The sequence below is a fragment of the Schistocerca piceifrons genome, chromosome 10, assembly GCF_021461385.2.
Source record: "Schistocerca piceifrons isolate TAMUIC-IGC-003096 chromosome 10, iqSchPice1.1, whole genome shotgun sequence".
Classification (NCBI taxonomy): Eukaryota; Metazoa; Arthropoda; class Insecta; order Orthoptera; family Acrididae; genus Schistocerca; species Schistocerca piceifrons.
In genome coordinates, this window is record NC_060147.1 from 108,646,412 (window position 1) to 108,664,758 (window position 18,347).

Below are 18,347 nucleotides of genomic sequence, written 5' to 3' on the forward strand. Positions count from 1 at the left end.
TAACATCTATGGTCATCAGTCCCCTAGAACTTAGAACTACTTAAACCTAACTAACCTAAGGACATCACACAACACCCAGTCATCACGAGGCAGAGAAATTCCCTGACCCCGCCGGGAATCGAACCCGGGAACCCGGGAGCCCGGGAGTCGGAAGCGAGAACGCTACCGCACGACCACGAGCTGCGGACGGGATGAGGAAAACCCTCACATAGCATGATGTACGTTTTGCTGTGAATATCTGGGCCGGCAGACGATCTCATTGGGCCCCATCTTCTACCTGGTCATTGGAATGGCCACCTGTACTTAAGGTTCGTGGAAAGAGTTCTACCTGAGTTATCGGAGAACGTATCCTTGGCTGTTCGTGAGAGGGTGTGGATACAACATGACGGTGCACCGCCTCACTTCAGTGTGGATGTCCACAGCCATCTCAGTGCTGTATTTCCTGGTCGCTGGACTGTCAGGAGAGAGCCCACTCCATAGTCTGGGAGGTCACTTGGCCTGAATCCTCTTGATTATTTCCCGTGGGAATATCTAAAGTCACTTGTGCATGAGAACCCAGTGGATAAGGAGATGGAATTTGTCAGAATTGTAACTGCTTCTGATATGGTTCGAAACGCACCATGGATATCTGTCAGGGTGCGTCAGAATCTTGTTCGCCGATGTCACGCTTGCACTTACGCTGACGGCTGTCAGTTTCAATACAGTATAAATGGTACAGTTATTGTGTCAATGATGGTATTTGCGGTTAAGTGTAACTAACGTAAATAAAAAAGTACACAGTAATGTAATTTTATTCCTATTATCTGCTTAAGCTAGCTTCTCCGACCCCAGGTTCCCTACCTGAAATTGTTCAGTGGAGCGTCCTCTATGTTCTGTTAAAGTTTTGCACGCTCTTACGGAAACACACTGTATCTGTAAAAAGTATTGACCTTGTAATCTCATTTCATACCTCTCCCTCCAAGGCAATATAATTGTGGAAATAACTAATTATCGCTAGAATTCAACTTTTAACATTGGCCTTCTGCCATTCTTTTGTCCTGAAGGCGCACTGGCTGCCATTACGTAAAATACAATTAATAACACAATTTTCTGGCTTCACCCTCAAGATCACATGAGCAAAGACTTTAAATATTTTTGATATCAGGAAAATAAAATATTTTTCTACGCAGAAGTTTTCATTAAATGTACACAACGAACGTAAAAGGTAATAAATAATTATACGTGGCTCAGGCTTGCTTATGACTAAATCGATGTCAAGTAACAAATTTTCTTTCCACTGCCGTAAATATTATTCAGATCATAATTAGAAGTATAAAAGGACATTGTTTAAGAAAGAATTTACATAGCATTGAGAATAATAGTGCAGCTACGTAGGTGATTATATTGTGTCTCTCCCTACAACAAAACTCATTTATCGAGCATTAACTACTACAGTTTTAAGCAAATCACGCCTATTTTTGAGCTAACCGTGTGTTTTCGTAAAATAAGTAAACTGTTACAACCGAACCTAGTACATTTACTCAGAATTATTTGCCTATGTAGGAACATTGATGAATGTTGCTGTATATTTTAGCCGCTGCTACGAGTGTACAAAACATTAGCGACGTCGCAACTTATAAATATTTTCTTATAAATATTTTCATGCACGAGATTATATATATATATATATATATATATATATATATAGAGAGAGAGAGAGAGAGAGAGAGAGAGAGAGAGAGAGAGAGAGAGAGAGAGAGAGAGAGAGAGAGGGGGGGGGAGAGAGAGAAGGGAGAGAGGGGGGGAGATGAGGGAGGGAGGAGAGAGAGAGGAGGAGGAGGAGAGCGGAAGGGGAGAGATAGAGAGAGAGAGAGAGAGAGAGAGAGATGACATACACTTCAAACGCACTTAGGACAGTAATCCCCATCTCCTGTGAATCCCTGACTATCGGTGCCAGGTGACACAGGGGGTTTGCAAGGAGTCCACAACTTCCTAGCGGATGAGAGGCTCAAGTGTCAAGGGATTACTCTTTGCTCGGTGCACAATATGACGGTCCTCCCTCACGGTGGGCAGACGTGATTGACCAGAACATCGATGACGGGTCTGCCCTCACACAGTCCAACATTGGGCCACTGTCACACCCGAATGCCCCACAAATATGGGCACTGCACGATTCGACCAGCGGTCAAATGGAGACACACGATGATGCTCCTTTGAAACTCTGTGAGGTGCTGATAACGCTGTCTCACACAAGTACATGGCTTGTACGTTCCTTCATAGTGATCACTCAACATCTGACGCTGTTCACGCCCCTTACGTACCCTGCCAGACCTCTTAACATGTCTAAACACGAACAACACATATACACTCTGATGTCTGTGCTACCTGTCGCAGAGAATTGCAACTCTGATTATTTACATACTCGCTGATGGGCTGTGCGTGTACAAACTAATATTGATACGGGTGCTTCACTTTTTTGTCGGGTAACGTGCGTATATATTTATACTGGGTGTTTAAACGGAGCATCGAATACTCTGATAGATGGTAGTACTCATCGGAGTAGGATCGATCAACAGGCAAGTATTATGGAGATGCTTCGCAATCTCAAATGGGAATCTGTGGAGGGAAGGCGACATCCTCTCCGTGGAACATAATTCAGAAAATTTAGAGAATCGGCATTTGAAGAACTATTCTACTGCCGGCAACGTACATTTCTCGTAAGGACCTCGAAGAAAAGATGAATTAGGTTTCGTGCAGAGTCATATAGAGAGTCGTTTTTCCCTCTCTTTATTTGCGAGTATAACAGGAAAGGAATTGTAGTGGTAACACAAAGTACCCTCTGCAACGCACCATACGGTGGTCCGCGGAGTATAGGTGAAGTTCCGCCGTCCTGAGGTATTGCCAGCACACTCGGCTTTTCTTGATCAGCTTTCTGCTGCCGCATTCTATACCCGCGACAGACTGTGTACTTCTCACCAGACTGGGAAATACGCACCTGGACTACCGGCAGCTTCTGTTACACAACGGCAAATGCTGACGCTGCGTCCTCGCGCTGGTTATGCAACACCCTCACAAGGCTCGCTCTTTACTGCCCTCACGCTCTTCTCAAGGAATAGTGGCCGTTCTTTTGCGCTCCAAGCTATCCATTTTTTGTGTGCACTTCGGCCAGCTATAATCATGGACCACGTAGAGCAGTTAAAACTTATCTCCGTTGCTAGCGAACCAGGCAGTGCTTCGTAATTCCTAAATATGTACAGGAATTGGACACACGTCCTAATCTCCTTCCCCCCCCCCTTTCCCTGTTCATCTCTTCCTCCACCTCTCTTTGTTCCACCCTCTCTCTAATCGTCACCTCCTCTCCCTTTCTCAGTCCCTTTCCCCTTTCTCTCTCCATCCCCTCCTTCCCCCTGAGTCTATTTCTTCCCGTACCCCCCTCTGTCCACCTCCATCCCTCTCTTCGACTTGCAGCATATCGCCTAAATATTTGAGGTAAATATGTGAAGAACGTTTCGAGATTCTTGGTAAAAACATTTGCCGTTTATACATCACATATATTTTTGTATATTATAGACAATGACCCAACGGCCTTACCGCAGTGATAACACCAGTTCCCGTCAGATCACTGAAGTTAAGCGCTGTCGGGCTGGGTTAGCACTCGGATGGGTGATCATCCGGTTTGCCCAGCGCTGTTGGCAAACAGGGTGCACTCACTCATTGTGAGGAAAACTGAGGAGAGACTCGACTGAGAAGTAGCGGCTCCGGTCTTGTAAACTGACATACGGCTGACAGAGTGGTGTGCTGACCATATGCTCCTCCTTATCAGGACGCCTGTGGATGAGGATGACATGGCGGCCGGTCGGTACCCTTGAGCCTTCTTGCCTGTTCGGGAGGAGGCTAGCTTAAATACACCGTGGTAACAAAAGTCGTGGGATACCTCCTAATATCGTGTCGGATCTCCTTTTGGCCGGGGTTCTGCAGCAACTTGGTATGGCATGGACTCAACAAGTCGTAGGACATCCCCTGCAGAAATATTGAGCCAAGCTGCGTCTATAGCTGTCCATGATTGCGAAAATGTTGACGGTGCAGGATTTTATACACGAACTCACCTCTCGATCATGTCCCATAAATGTTCCATGGGAATCATATTGGGCGATCTGGGTGGCCAAATCATTCGCTCGAACTGTCCAGAATGTTCTTCAAACCAATAACAAACAGCCGTGGCCCTGTGACATGGTGCACTGACATCCATAAAAAGTCTATCGTTGTTTGGCAACGTGATGTCCGTGCATGTCTAATAAGTCTTGAGGTAGTCGAACATAATCAGTTCCAGTCAATAGTCGCCTCTGTTGGACGAGAGGACCCACACTGATTTCTGCGATCATTTCAGGCAGTATTGCTTTTCTGTTAGCACTGACAAACTCGTCGAAAACGCTGCTGCTCTCGGTCGTTAAGTGAAGGCCGTCGGCCACTGCGTTGTACTTGGTGAGAGGTAACGCCTGAAATTTGGTATTGTCGGCACACACTATAACGGATCTTTTACGTTGGGATAAATTTATTTTATTTTTTGTTAGATGTTTTCGTTACATAGCTGAATAAATTGTAATTAGGAATAATTTAATTAAGCAGAGTAGAGAAGATAAAGTCAAAGAGATGTTCATTGGGCGGACATTGTCGTAATGTAACGTCATTGCGTTGTTCGGTTGTTAAAAACAAGTCCTTTGTGTTCCGTTCTGCTGTTCGGTCGTGCGCGTATCTGAAAGGAATTAATTTGGGGACTAGAATAAACTTTCACATAATAGTTACGATTCGATGTTCCGACAAAAAGGGTTAACGTCAGCGTTAATTTGAATTGTGGGCGACAGGATTAGTTTTGAGAGAAACGTGAAAACGGACGTAACGAAAGTTGTTCGCATATCATCCTTGAACGTGACTTTTTATTTAATTAACGACTGCGGGCTCATTAAAAGCTATTATTTCATGATTAGGATCAATCCCTCTTTCCTCATAGATAGTGGTCATTCATTAACATTTACGTCATAAGAAAAAGGATTATTATAAAAGTGACGTTAAATGACAATTAGTTAGTGTGGAGCCGACGTAGTATCTCTGAAATGACATTGATATATAATTTGTGTTAAATACTGAACTGAGATAGGAAGTCAATTGAAATTAGTGAACATTTGATATTGAGACTATAGAAGCAGAAGCGCTTAAGGTTTCTCTTCTCTGAAATGGCAAAATAGGTACGAACTTTAACTCAATAGTCGACATTATGTATTGCAAAGACATTAGCATTTCACACTTATTTTGACGACGCGCTGTTAAACAAAGGAACGTTGAGTCTCTGTACGAGTAATAAAATTAAATCTAAAAACATAATTAATAACGGCGAACTCCGCTTTAACAAACTGTATTGCGTGCCGTCATCGGGCAGTAACTGCTCAACCCTGGAGCCTTGTGTGGTTAAATTAGAAGTCGGGCATATAAAACAAACTTAAAAATCCATTCAAGCTACAGTGGAGTCTGCACAACACGACGTGGGCAGTTATAACTCTTTGTGGATCTCGGAATATGGAATTCCCTAACGATTTCTGAAATAAAACGTCCCATCCTCCAACTACCATTCCGCGTTCGGAGTCTGTTAATCCTGTCGTGCGGCCATCATCACTTAGGAAACATTTCCACATGAATCACCTGAGTACAAGTAACGGCTTCGCCAATGCTCTGTTCTTTTATGCATGGTGTACTTGATATTACCGCCATCTGTATAACTGCACTATCCAACGACTTGTGAGCTTTATTTATATCTGTACGCGTGAATGTTCGTTAGAGTATCTGGTAAAAATTTGAAGTAGATTGGCCAAGAACTTTTCGACATTTTTGGTAACAGTATTACCCCTTTATATATTATAAATACACTCCTGGAAATTGAAATAAGAACACCGTGAATTCATTGTCCCAGGAAGGGGAAACTTTATTGACACATTCCTGGGGTCAGATACATCACATGATCACACTGACAGAACCACAGGCACATAGACACAGGCAACAGAGCATGCACAATGTCGGCACTAGCACAGTGTATATCCACCTTTCGCAGCAATGCTGGCTCCTATTCTCCCATGGAGACGATCGTAGAGATGCTGGATGTAGTCCTGTGGAACGGCTTGCCATGCCATTTCCACCTGGCGCCTTAGTTGGACCAGCGTTCGTGCTGGACGTGCAGACCGCGTGAGACGACGCTTCATCCAGTCCCAAACATGCTCAATGGGGGACAGATCCGGAGATCTTGCTGGCCAGGGTAGTTGACTTACACCTTCTAGAGCACGTTGGGTGGCACGGGATACATGCGGACGTGCATTGTCCTGTTGGAACAGCAAGTTCCCTTGCCGGTCTAGGAATGATAGAACGATGGGTTCGATGACGGTTTGGATGTACCGTGCACTATTCAGTGTCCCCTCGACGATCACCAGTGGTGTACGGCCAGTGTAGGAGATCGCTCCCCACACCATGATGCCGGGTGTTGGCCCTGTGTGCCTCGGTCGTATGCAGTCCTGATTGTGGCGCTCACCTGCACGGCGCCAAACACGCATACGACCATCATTGGCACCAAGGCAGAAGCGACTCTCATCGCTGAAGACGACACGTCTCCATTCGTCCCTCCATTCACGCCTGTCGCGACACCACTGGAGGCGGGCTGCACGATGTTGGGGCGTGAGCGGAAGACGGCCTAACGGTGTGCGGGACCGTAGCCCAGCTTCATGGAGACGGTTGCGAATGGTCCTCCCCGATACCCCAGGAGCAACAGTGTCCCTAATTTGCTGGGAAGTGGCGGTGCGGTCCCCTACGGCACTGCGTAGGATCCTACGGTCTTGGCGTGCATCCGTGCGTCGCTGCGGTCCGGTCCCAGGTCGACGGGCGCGTGCACCTTCCGCCGACCACTGGCGACAACATCGATGTACTGTGGAGACCTCACGCCCCACGTGTTGCGCAATTCGGCGGTACGTCCACCCGGCCTCCCGCATGCCCACTATACGCCCTCGCTCAAAGTCCGTCAACTGCACATACGGTTCACGTCCACGCTGTCGCGGCATGCTACCAGTGTTAAAGACTGCGATGGAGCTCCGTATGCCACGGCAAACTGGCTGACACTGACGGCGGCGGTGCACAAATGCTGCGCAGCTAGCGCCATTCGACGGCCAACACCGCGGTTCCTGGTGTGTCCGCTGTGCCGTGCGTGTGATCATCGCTTGTACAGCCCTCTCGCAGTGTCCGTAGCAAGTATGGTGGGTCTGACACACCGGTGTCAATGTGTTCTTTTTTCCATTTCCAGGAGTGTATATTTCTATATATTAAAAAGATGTTACCTATATCTGTCTCACATTAGAGTACCATGCTATAACTTTAAATAAATTGGTCAATAACATTCAGAAAATTTTGGTAACGTCGTTTCCCCTTTATATGAAAGGCTTATTTCAATAGTGGTACAAGTCCATTTTTGTTCATTCTCAGATACAGAGTCCCAAAGTTAAATGAGCGCTGAAAAATCTGCAGTTGAGATACCAGAAATATTCAAGTACATATATATACTTCAGTATCTCTGGTATCTCAACTGCAGACTTTTCAGCGCTCATTTAACTTTAGGACTCTGTATCTCAGAATGAACTGAAACGTCCCCTTAGAAAAATTATAAATGACTGTGCTGGTAAGCTTCTACGTTATTTGATTTTCAAACAGCTGAGCAAAACTGAACGTACTCAGACATTTCTCTCTTTACTTATTCTGATCATCAATAAACTGACACACAATATTTTTTAAAGCAACGCAGTCTGACTTTCAATAACCTCTACAAAAGAATGGCCCTGACTAACAATAACCTATACCTTTCATGAATCACTGACCTCACAAAAATCTTCGTTACTCGAACTACTGCAATACAGCGAGCGCCAATACTGCTAGCTAAATAAAAGATTCTAACTACTGAAGGCACTAATTACTGTTAGACATAATTAGCAAATGAAAGATTTTGATAGAGAACTAACAATGTATTTACCTTAATAATATTCAAAAGTCATCATATATATCAATTCATGACATCTATCTTTACAAATTTCCTTTTTCTGGCGGACACACGTCCACATCCTCCGCTTATAGTAACCTCTCAAAACTCTGGCATCTCTCTTCCCACATCCACCACCGCTGGCGGCTCACCTCCAACTGCACAACGCTACTCGCTGTTCGCATCCAACTGTCCAACACTACAATAGCAAATATTCCAACAATGCCAACCAGCCACAGACTGCACACAGCACAGTCAGCGATTTTCATACAGAGCGCTACGTGATGTTACCAACACAAAAACCCAAACAGCCTACTTACAGAACAAAAATGGACATGTACCACTATTGAATTAAGCCCCTCATATATGACATATGTATTTATATATGCAGCCTATGTCAGCCCGCTCCATAGATAATATAAAAATACGCGCGATATATATATATATTTGTGTGTGTGTTTTCCAGATCTCCCTCGAAACCACTGGATCGATTTCAAAGAGACCTGGCGTACGTATCACGTCAGGCAATATGATGTCTTGAACACTGAGAAGTGTGACAAACTGCTGTAAAATGCATAACGTTTAAGTTTATTACTTATGTGCTACTAACTCTATTCCCAGGGGAGACAGTCTCCACATATGCCCCTAAATGCACCTACAAAGTTATATCATGGTCTTACACATAATTCAGCAGCTATGACGTCATGAACACTGAGGTGTGAAAAACTGCTGCATTCTGCATGGCGTTCAAATTTATTAGTCATTTGCAACACATTTTTCACTCTGTATCCACATATGCTTCTGAACGTGCATACAAAATTATATCACAGTACCACACACAGTTCAGGACATAAGGGGTCAAAAACACTGAGGAAAAAATGCCGCATCATGCATGAAGTTTCAACACATTTATTCTTTATTACTAATACACTCCTACATTCGACTGAATCTAAGGAAATCTCTGATACTTGGCAGCGCCTTAGACAGATTCCAGTTACGAAGTGCAAACGATTGGAGGAGAAAATAATCGCCGTCTATAGAGCTAGGAAGAGACGTTTCCATAGAGACAAAATCGCTTTGTAGACAAGCGAAGCAGCTGAACCCAGCGTGCGGGATCATTACAAACTGAATCAACTGCATAATTGCAAACGAGTATCCACAAATACGTGGAAATTAAATTTTTTCGATATTACATTACAAATCAGTTCGGTTTTTGATATCGTTCTAATAGGAGATTGACAAAATTAATACCCCGGCGGTTTTGTCAGCTAGCTTGCTTATAAAGCTTGACATCTGTTCACGTTGATGGATTTATGGCATTAGTTTCACCATTTCTATTTTTATCGCATCTACTGGAATAACTGAAATTGTCGGAAATATGTTTTGAAAGCATATTTTCGGGTCGTTTAGGTGAAGTATACACCAAAGCAAGTAAACTATTTCAAAATTTTAAACAAGGCTGAAGCAGCAACTGTTGAAAAACTTCATGGTAAATGATAACAACCAAAAATTGCAGGATAAACATTTATTGAAATCCTTGACCACGGTTTCAGTATATCTAAATATACCTTCACCATAAGCAAAAAATACACCTGTACAGGAAGACACCTTCATTAGCAGAAAACTTAGCAACATAACTAAGACAAAAGAAAACAAACGCTTACAGCTTTAAGTAACCATGAAAATTACCAAAGTATTACAAGCACAAAAACTTTTAGTCACCTACAAAAATCACATCCTGCAGTGGAGGTGCATAAAACAATCGTGTCAAAGGCGTCGTCAGTAGTTAAAATTAAAATATCACCTCCATCTGTACAGCATAATTATGAAGAGAAGGTCGATGCGAACACGGCATATTATCTGTACTTAGCCTGTGAACTAGCGTGAAGAGGGTGTGGAATCACTGGGGCACACAGTTTCACCGAGAGAGGGCACTTGTGGTATGAGCGAGACACTCATGCACATTTAAACCCAGGGATACATTACTCACGCGCGTCAAAATTTTAAAGGTTATGCTACTTCAAATCCTCTTTCTTAATAAATAAAACATATCAGATGATGATTTTTGTTTGCGGTTTTTGATGTGTATGTGTGATTTAAATGATTCTGTTATATTTTTTATTCATTACGACAGATGGTTTCGATTTACTACAACATTTTGTTCGTTTTCGCTAGTATGTCTACTAGCCTTTAATTTGCGCGAGATTATCGAACATAACACTAATGCCGCCTCTAGTTGGATATATTCCTTAGCGCAAGCTTCACGTGCTTGACACTAGGACACGGGCAAATTGGTGTTCACATTTTCTATTAGACTATTGGCCATTAAAATTGCTACACCACGAAGATGACGTGCTACAGACGCGAGATTTAACTGACAGGACGAAGATGCTGTGATTTGCAAATGATTAGCTTTTCAGAGCATTCACAAAAGGTTGGCTCCGGTGGCGACTCCTACAACGTGCTGACATGAGGGAAGTTTCCAACCGATTTCTCATACACAAACAGCAGTAGACCGGCGTTGCCTGGTGAAACGTTGTTGTGATGCCTCGTGTAAGGAGGAGAAATGCGTACCATCACGTTTCCGACTTTGATAAAGGTCGGATTGTAGCCTATCGCGATTGCGCTTTATCGTATCGCGGCATTGCTGCTCGCGTTGGTCGAGATCCGATGACTGTTAGCAGAATATGAAATCGGTGGGTTCAGGAGGGTAATATGGAACGCCGTGCTGGATCCCAACGGCCTCGTATCACTAGCAGTCGAGACGACAGGCATATTATCCGCATGGCTGTAACGGATCGTGCAGACACGTCTCGATCCCTGAGTCAACAGAAGGGGACGTTTGCAAGACAACAACCATGTGCACGAACAGTTCGACGACGTTTGCAGCATCATGGACTATCAGCTCAGAGACCGTGGCTGCGGTTACCCTTGACGCTGCATCACAGAGAGGAGCGCCTGCGATGGTGTACTCAACGACGAACCTGGGTGCACGAATGGCAAAACGTCATTTTTCCGGATGAATCCAGGTTCTGCTTACAGCATCATGATGGTCGCATCCGTGTTTGGCGACATCGAGGTGAACGCACATTGGAAGCGTGTATTCGTCATCGCCATACTGGCGTATCACCCGGCATGATGGTATGGGGTGCCATTGGTTACACGTCTCGGTCACCTCTTGTTCGCATTGACGGCACTTTGAACAGTGGACGTTACATTTCAGATGTGTTACGACCCGTGGCTCTACCCTTCATTCGATCCCTTCGAAACCCTACATTTCAGCAGGATAATGCACGACCACAGGGTTGCAGGTCCTGTACGGGCTTTTCTGGATACAGAAAATGCTCGACTGCTACCCTGGCCAGCACATTCTCCAGATCTCTCACCAATTGAAAAGGTCTGGTCAATGGTGGCCGAGCAACTGGCTCGTCACAATACGCCAGTCACTACTCTTGATGAACTGTGGTATCGTGTTGAAGCTGCATGGGCAACTGTACCTGTACACGCCATCCAAGCTCTGTTTGACTCAAGGCTGTTATTACGGCCAGAGTTGGTTGTTCTCGGTACTGTTTCCTCAGGATCTATGCACCGAAATTGCGTGAAAATGTAATCACGTGTCAGTTCTAGTATGATATGTTTGTCTAATGAATACCCGTTTATCATCTGCATTTCTTCTTGGTGTAACAATTTTAATGGCCAGTAGTGTATATGCAAGTGTTTTAAAAGGTTCTGATATGTCTTACTTATTAAGATGGCGGGTTTGAAGTAGCATAACCTTTAAAATTTTGAGACGTATGCATCCCGGCTTTAATGTGCTTGAGTGTCTCGCGCATTCCACAAGTGCCCTCTCTCAGTGAAACCGTCTGCCCTACGGCATTCACACCCTCTTCACGCTAATTGACAGGCGATGTACTGTTAGTATGCCGTGTTCGCATCGACCTTCTCTTCTTAATTACGCTGTACAGATGGGGGTGATATTTTAATTTTCACTACTGACGACGCCTTCCGCACGATTGTTTTATGCACCTCCACTGCGGGATGTGATTTTTGTAAGTGAATAAAAGTTTTTGTGCTTGTATTACTTTGGTAATTTTCACGGTACTTAAAGTTATAAGTGTTTGTTTTCTTTTATCTTAGTTTTGTTGCTAAGTTTTCTGCCGATGAAGATGTCTCCCTGTTCAGGTGTATTTTTGCTTCTGATGAAGGTATGTGTAGATATACCGAAATCGTGGTCAACGATTTCAATAGATCTTTATCATGTAACTGTTTGGCAGTTATCATTTACCATGGAGGCAGGTAAACTACTAAGTGAATGTGGGAGATACCCAATCCCCCCCGCAAAACAACTATCCTCAAACAAGTCTGTAAAACAAACTTTTAACATCCTAGAACTGCACCAACATTATTCTCGTCTTTTCAGTTTGCCACTTTATTGTGCAGCATTGTCAAATACAACGCAGAATTCGTAGCCGTGTAACCCCATATGGCGCATCGTTGCATCGATAGACCCTGGTGAGGTCCTAGTCTTGGAGAGCAAACTTTTTCAACCTTGAAATTTCATACTTTTTCCCTGTCTTATATCGCAGGATATGACGTTTTCTTCTTTCGATTGATGTGTGAGATTTTGCATAAATGTACAGAGCCCTGCAGTGCGCTCTCGCTATATTGTTCCAAGTGTACTACGATAGCTGTGTCTTGTAAAACTCAAAGCAGAATCTAATAGCCATCGCGGATTTTTTTTGTCCACGCACAGATAGTGAACTACTGTTATGATTGCGTTGTGCATCAAGAGCAGGGAACGTAGTTGTGGCATTTGCGGGCGAATGATTGGGACGTACAGTGTACACTGCCATGTTTATTGTGTTGGGTTCAAAAATCGTTCAAATGGCTCTGAGCACTATGGGACTTAACGTCTGAGGTCATCAGTCCCCTAGAACTTAGAAGTAATTAAACCTAAGGACATCACACACATCCATGCCCGAGGCAGGATTCGAACCTGCGACGGTAGCGGTCTCGCGGTTCCAGACTGTAGCGCCTAGAACCGCTCGGCCGCCCCGGCCGGCTATATTGTGTTGAGAATCGGCTATGGAACCCATGCACCAGGATGTTAGACATGCTACTCGGTAAAGGCTTAACGAGGTAGCGACAGACAAAGGGAAGACATTATTTTGGAACGGTTCTGCAAAGGTTCGCATCCAACTTGACTGCTGATCTGAGCCGAAGCCACGCCATGGAATCGACACAATTTCCCGTGAATAAACTGGCAAGTAAGAAAACCCAAGGTATATAGTGCCTTATAAAGCTGCAGTATTTTCGATGCACGCGGCAACGTTAGATCTGTAGTTTACTGGAGTCGCTGACGACCATTGCTAGGGATTCGAGAGTATCCTGCAGTTAACACAAACTGTCCAGATTCCCCCTCCCCCGCCCCCACCATCAACAACACCCTCTTCAAATATAAGAACATACTCTTCCAATTCGTTTTCAACTCCAAAGGAAAACACTTTGGGGCTTACAAAAAAATTTATATCGCGATTTTCGTTCTCAGCATGCGTTTTAATTGTTGACAAATTTTACACACCTGCACATTCGTTTAATCCATGGTCGCCATTTACGTATACTGTTACTGCTAAATGGAATTTGTCTGTGCTCCACTTTCCATAACGTCTTTCTGCAGCAAAACTGAAATTTTAGAGTACAAAGCTAAACATGTGCCCGAAAAATTAAACTGAGTTAGATTTCTCTATGTGAGATTATAAGTGATATTAGAATTTCTCATGAAACATAATAGCAGAATGAATATTAAAATATCTTGCATAGACAATCTTAAATACAGGAAGTATTCAGGTAGCTGTGTGTAAACATAGTAGGATTCCTCTATTCAAAATTTAAAAATTAAATTTAAGAATGAGATAACATACAAATCATCAATTGTTACAGATAAGTGGTTACCAAATTTAATATAATTCATAAAAAGAATATAATTATACTTAGAATAAAAGGAAATAAGTGTCTGATTCTCTCACATGCAATTCCTGAATGTGGAGGCTATGTATGTGCCTGTAGATTGAACATAACTAGATTCCTCTATATGACATTGTAAATAAGGTTTCAAATTACACGTGAATAATAAAACAATATGTATATTAACATATAGCAATACAATTATATCTTGCAGGCTGTTAATCATAATTGATACCAAAATTATCCCCAACACAAATGAAATTACAGAAATATTTAGATAGCTGAAGGTTATACATGATCAATTCCTCTATACAAGATTTTATTGGTGCAGTAGATTACAAAAACAGAAAACAATGTTAATATATCATAAAAGCTAGAAGACTATATTAGACAAATCAAAAATAAGTTACGTAAGTCTAAACTGTGATAATTCAAGTGTAAGATTGCTTACATTGATTACAGGTAAATCCAGTATATGTGGCAAGACAAGTGACAAGGTTGTGAGCCAGGAAGGGGAATCTGCATGAATGTCCAATGAAATCTCTGATACTCTGAGGCAAAACTGGGAGCCTACATTATATGTCTAATGAAGTACATCATCAGGTGTGTGACACAATCATTGTGAGTTAGGCCCATCTACATCCATATAGTATTGATCAATATCTATTTCGCAGCCCTTCTACACCTTCTGTCAATATTAATCACTGTCTGTTCTAGTGTCTGTGTCAGCTTGTATCTTCCCAAGTAATGTGTTGAGGTTCTGTTACTCCTGTGTTCTTGTTCTGGCAGTAGGATGTTGATTTTTGTATGTGTCAAGCAGCACTGTCTGAAAACTACGGTTATTTCAATTGTATTCACCTATAAATAAGAAGTTATATTGACATTTACCTTACAACAATAACTCTCTTTGCCATGCACGTAAAAGGTTAGGTGAGAATTACGACAAATTAACTAGTATTCCGACGATCTGTTCCTCGACACACAAAAGTCATAGTCGACATTACGGCCACACGTTCACGATGACCCCACTAAAGTACGCATTTTGTAGTAGTGGTACAAATATGGAACCGTACAATATGGGCAACTCTCCCCTAATTCCGTTACATGCAGAAGTTCATAATTATTGCGAAGACAGCGTTTTCCGTTGTAATGGGGGCACTTCGCGCTGTGTATGAACGGCCCTTCACGCATCAACGCACCATAGAGACGACAAAGAAGCTGTTCTGGCCATTAAAAGGAGTCAGTGCCTGGCGACCTAACACAACTAACCAGCCTGCTAGGTAACTGCCACACAAGCTCAGGTACGCTGGTTATGTAGAGTACAACCCTCTGCACAGTCAGCTGTTTTTCTTGGAAAACCGAGGTTCTCATTAACCCCACAGGAAAAACTGTTTTAATGAAATTAAAAATAAATAAATATAAAAATAAAATGAATGAATATTGATTTGAAAATGTACGGGGGATTGAAATTTTACTTTAAATTGTTTTTTATTATTTTTCTTTCAGTACAAACTTTGCTGTAGAACCCCTTATTTACGTGTGGTAATAAAAATTCATTTAGACAAAATTAAGCACATTTAAAATTACGTGAACTTAGTCAACCCTCTCATGCTGATAAATTCATATTAACTGATTAAGAACATTTAGTTGAAAATTGTATAAATTAAATTTTTTACGCATTTCGGCCTTGGCACATATTTTCTAAATGCAGTGGTTTTTTTAAATGTTTACTGAATTCTTTCCCAGCGTTAGGTATGGAACACAAGACTGTCTCTGTTAGCAGAAAATGGTTAAATATTTCCAAGCCGACCTGAACGTTTAATTATCATTGATAAAACACACTTCACTATACGTTTAAGTTATTTGCTTTAGAAATTGAAAGAACCAACAGATTGTTAAACTTCAACGTTAACTATCCGCCTATGAACGGAAAATGTGAAACCAGTAATAAATTCCGTCAGTCTCAGGATTGCTGTAAAAGAAAAATATTTTCGTAATTCACTGCTAATTTTATCTACTCTCGATTTACGGGTTTGGTTAATTTTTCTTAGCGGAACAATTTTTTAAATGTGCCGCCGCTGCAAATCGTTCGGTCGCGGCACAGCCCAGCAACACCAGCGATAATTGCTAAAAATGCTGAAAATTCTTTAAAGAAATATTATAGATGACATGGGCAAGCTAATTTACATTAGTAATACACAATTTTGATAAATTATAATGTATTTAGACCACAACGATAATTCAACTTACATTAGTTTGTAATTTTTCCTCTAATGGCGGCTAAATAAGATATAGACAAACGAAGTCTACTCATTCATAAAATGCTACGCCACAGGTTCCTCTCTCTCTCTCAGCTCTCGAGGAAGACGACAAAGAATGGACACTATGTATTCCTATTTATACCACTCCCGACCGTTAATGTCTCTTTGCAAGCTGCGGCTGTATTTTACATTTTTCTTATCGCAGATATTGACATATTTCGTAATTACATTATGAGTATAGAAATATTACAATCATAAATACATCGAGAATATTATTACAGAAAATATTACAATAATAACGAATGTCCTTTATACAAAATTAAATAATATTTTTTTGTTAAACAATTACAGTTCAAATGGTTCTGAGCACTACGGGACTTAACATCTATGGTCATCAGTCCCCTAGAACTTAGAACTACTTAAACCTAACTAACCTAAGGACAACACACAACACCCAGCCATCACGAGGCAAAGAAAATCCCTGACCCCGCCGGGAATCGAACCCGGGAACCTGGGAACCCGGGCGTGGGAAGCGAGAACGCTACCGCACGACCACGAGCTGCGGGCGCAATTATAGTACATACGAATTGCTTCATAGCGTGCATAGTACAATTAAATGTCATTTCATTTTATTAATAGTGTGTGTGTTGCCAGGGAACGTTACACTGTGCCTCGCTGGAATCCGATCTGCTCTGGCATCAACACCGTGACTGGTAGATTCAATCTCCATGTAACGTGCTCCTGCTACGAGCTAATTGTCAAGTTGGGACAGTGTATGCCGAATGCTACAGGACCAGAAGTACCGATGATACACGTCACACCCATATTAACTGTGACCACCGCCTATATCGACGTCAACGTCCAACAACCACTCTAACATGACAGGTGGCAGCACTAGCAGTAGAGGTGAGATGCGGAACACAGTACAGTCGTCGTTGTAACGCAGAAATGGATCCATTTGTCTGACGTCCAAAGGGGCATGTCCACTGGCTTTCAGGCCAAGGGTGGAAGCATTTCCAAAGCGGCTAAGTTTGTAAATTGGTCACGTACCACCGTGATTGTAGTATACCGTGTACGGTGTGGTGATATCCAAACCTGCCTCCAAGGCAACTCTGGTTCACCACGCGCCAGAGAGGTGACATACAGATGCGGAGATGTGTCCGGGCCAACCCGAGATGAACCGAGGTGGTACCAACAGTATCTCCTCAACGACCGTTCAGTAAACATGTGTATGGGCCTCCGCAGCTGGTGTCTGGTTCAGGCACCCATGCTGACTGTTGTTCATCGGCGACGAAAGCTGGAATTTTCACGCCAGTAACGCTACTGGACGAGCACTGAGTGGCTACAGGTGGTCTTTCCAGATGAATTAGGTTTTATGCTCCACGAGAGAGATGGCCGTTGGCGTGTATGGGGTTAAACACCGCAAAGCAAAGACCCTTCAACGATCGTCGGGATGGTCCAGATCAGAGGAGGTAGCGTTATGGTGTGAGGAATATTTTCGTGGCATTTGCTGGCTGATCTGATCATTCCAAAAGGCGCAGTGCATCAACACATCATGTCCACCCTTACATGTATTCTCTTTTGTCCTCGCCATGTCACATCAATATGACCACCTGTAAAAATCCTGAATAATCAACTTTCTACATCTACATCTACATTTATACTCCGCAAGCCACCCAACGGTGTGTGGCGGAGGGCACTTTACGTGCCACTATCATTACCTCCCTTTCCTCTTCCAGTCGCGTATGGTTCGCGGGAAGAACGACTGCCGGAAGGCCTCCGTGCGCGCTCGAGTCTCTCTAATTTTACATTCGTGATCTCCTCGGGAGGTATAAGTAGGGGGAAGCGATATATTCGATACCTCATCCAGAAACGCACCCTCTCGAGACCTGGCGAGCAAGCTACACCGCGATGCAGAGCGCCTCTCTTGCAGAGTCTGTCACTTGAGTTTGCTAAACATCTCCGTAACGCTATCACGCTCACCAAATAACCCTGTGACGAAACGCGCCACTCTTCTTTGGATCTTCTCTATCTCCTCTGTCAACCCGACCTGGTACGTATCCCACACTGATGAGCAATACTCA

At 43.0% G+C, this 18,347-nt stretch overlaps 1 protein-coding gene and 1 pseudogene across 1 annotated transcript in view; both read left to right on the forward strand.

Moving 5' to 3' along the window:
* The window catches only part of LOC124718726 (verprolin-like), a 106,291-nt gene extending 91,762 nt beyond the window's left edge, over window positions 1-14,529 (forward strand). The window contains exon 2 of the mRNA XM_047244343.1: window positions 14,465-14,529. Coding sequence (XP_047100299.1) covers window positions 14,465-14,529 — 65 coding nt within the window. The remainder of the gene's footprint in view (window positions 1-14,464) is intronic.
* On the forward strand, window positions 3,557-3,674 carry LOC124719322 (annotated as a pseudogene).
* Window positions 14,530-18,347: the final 3,818 nt, after the last annotated feature.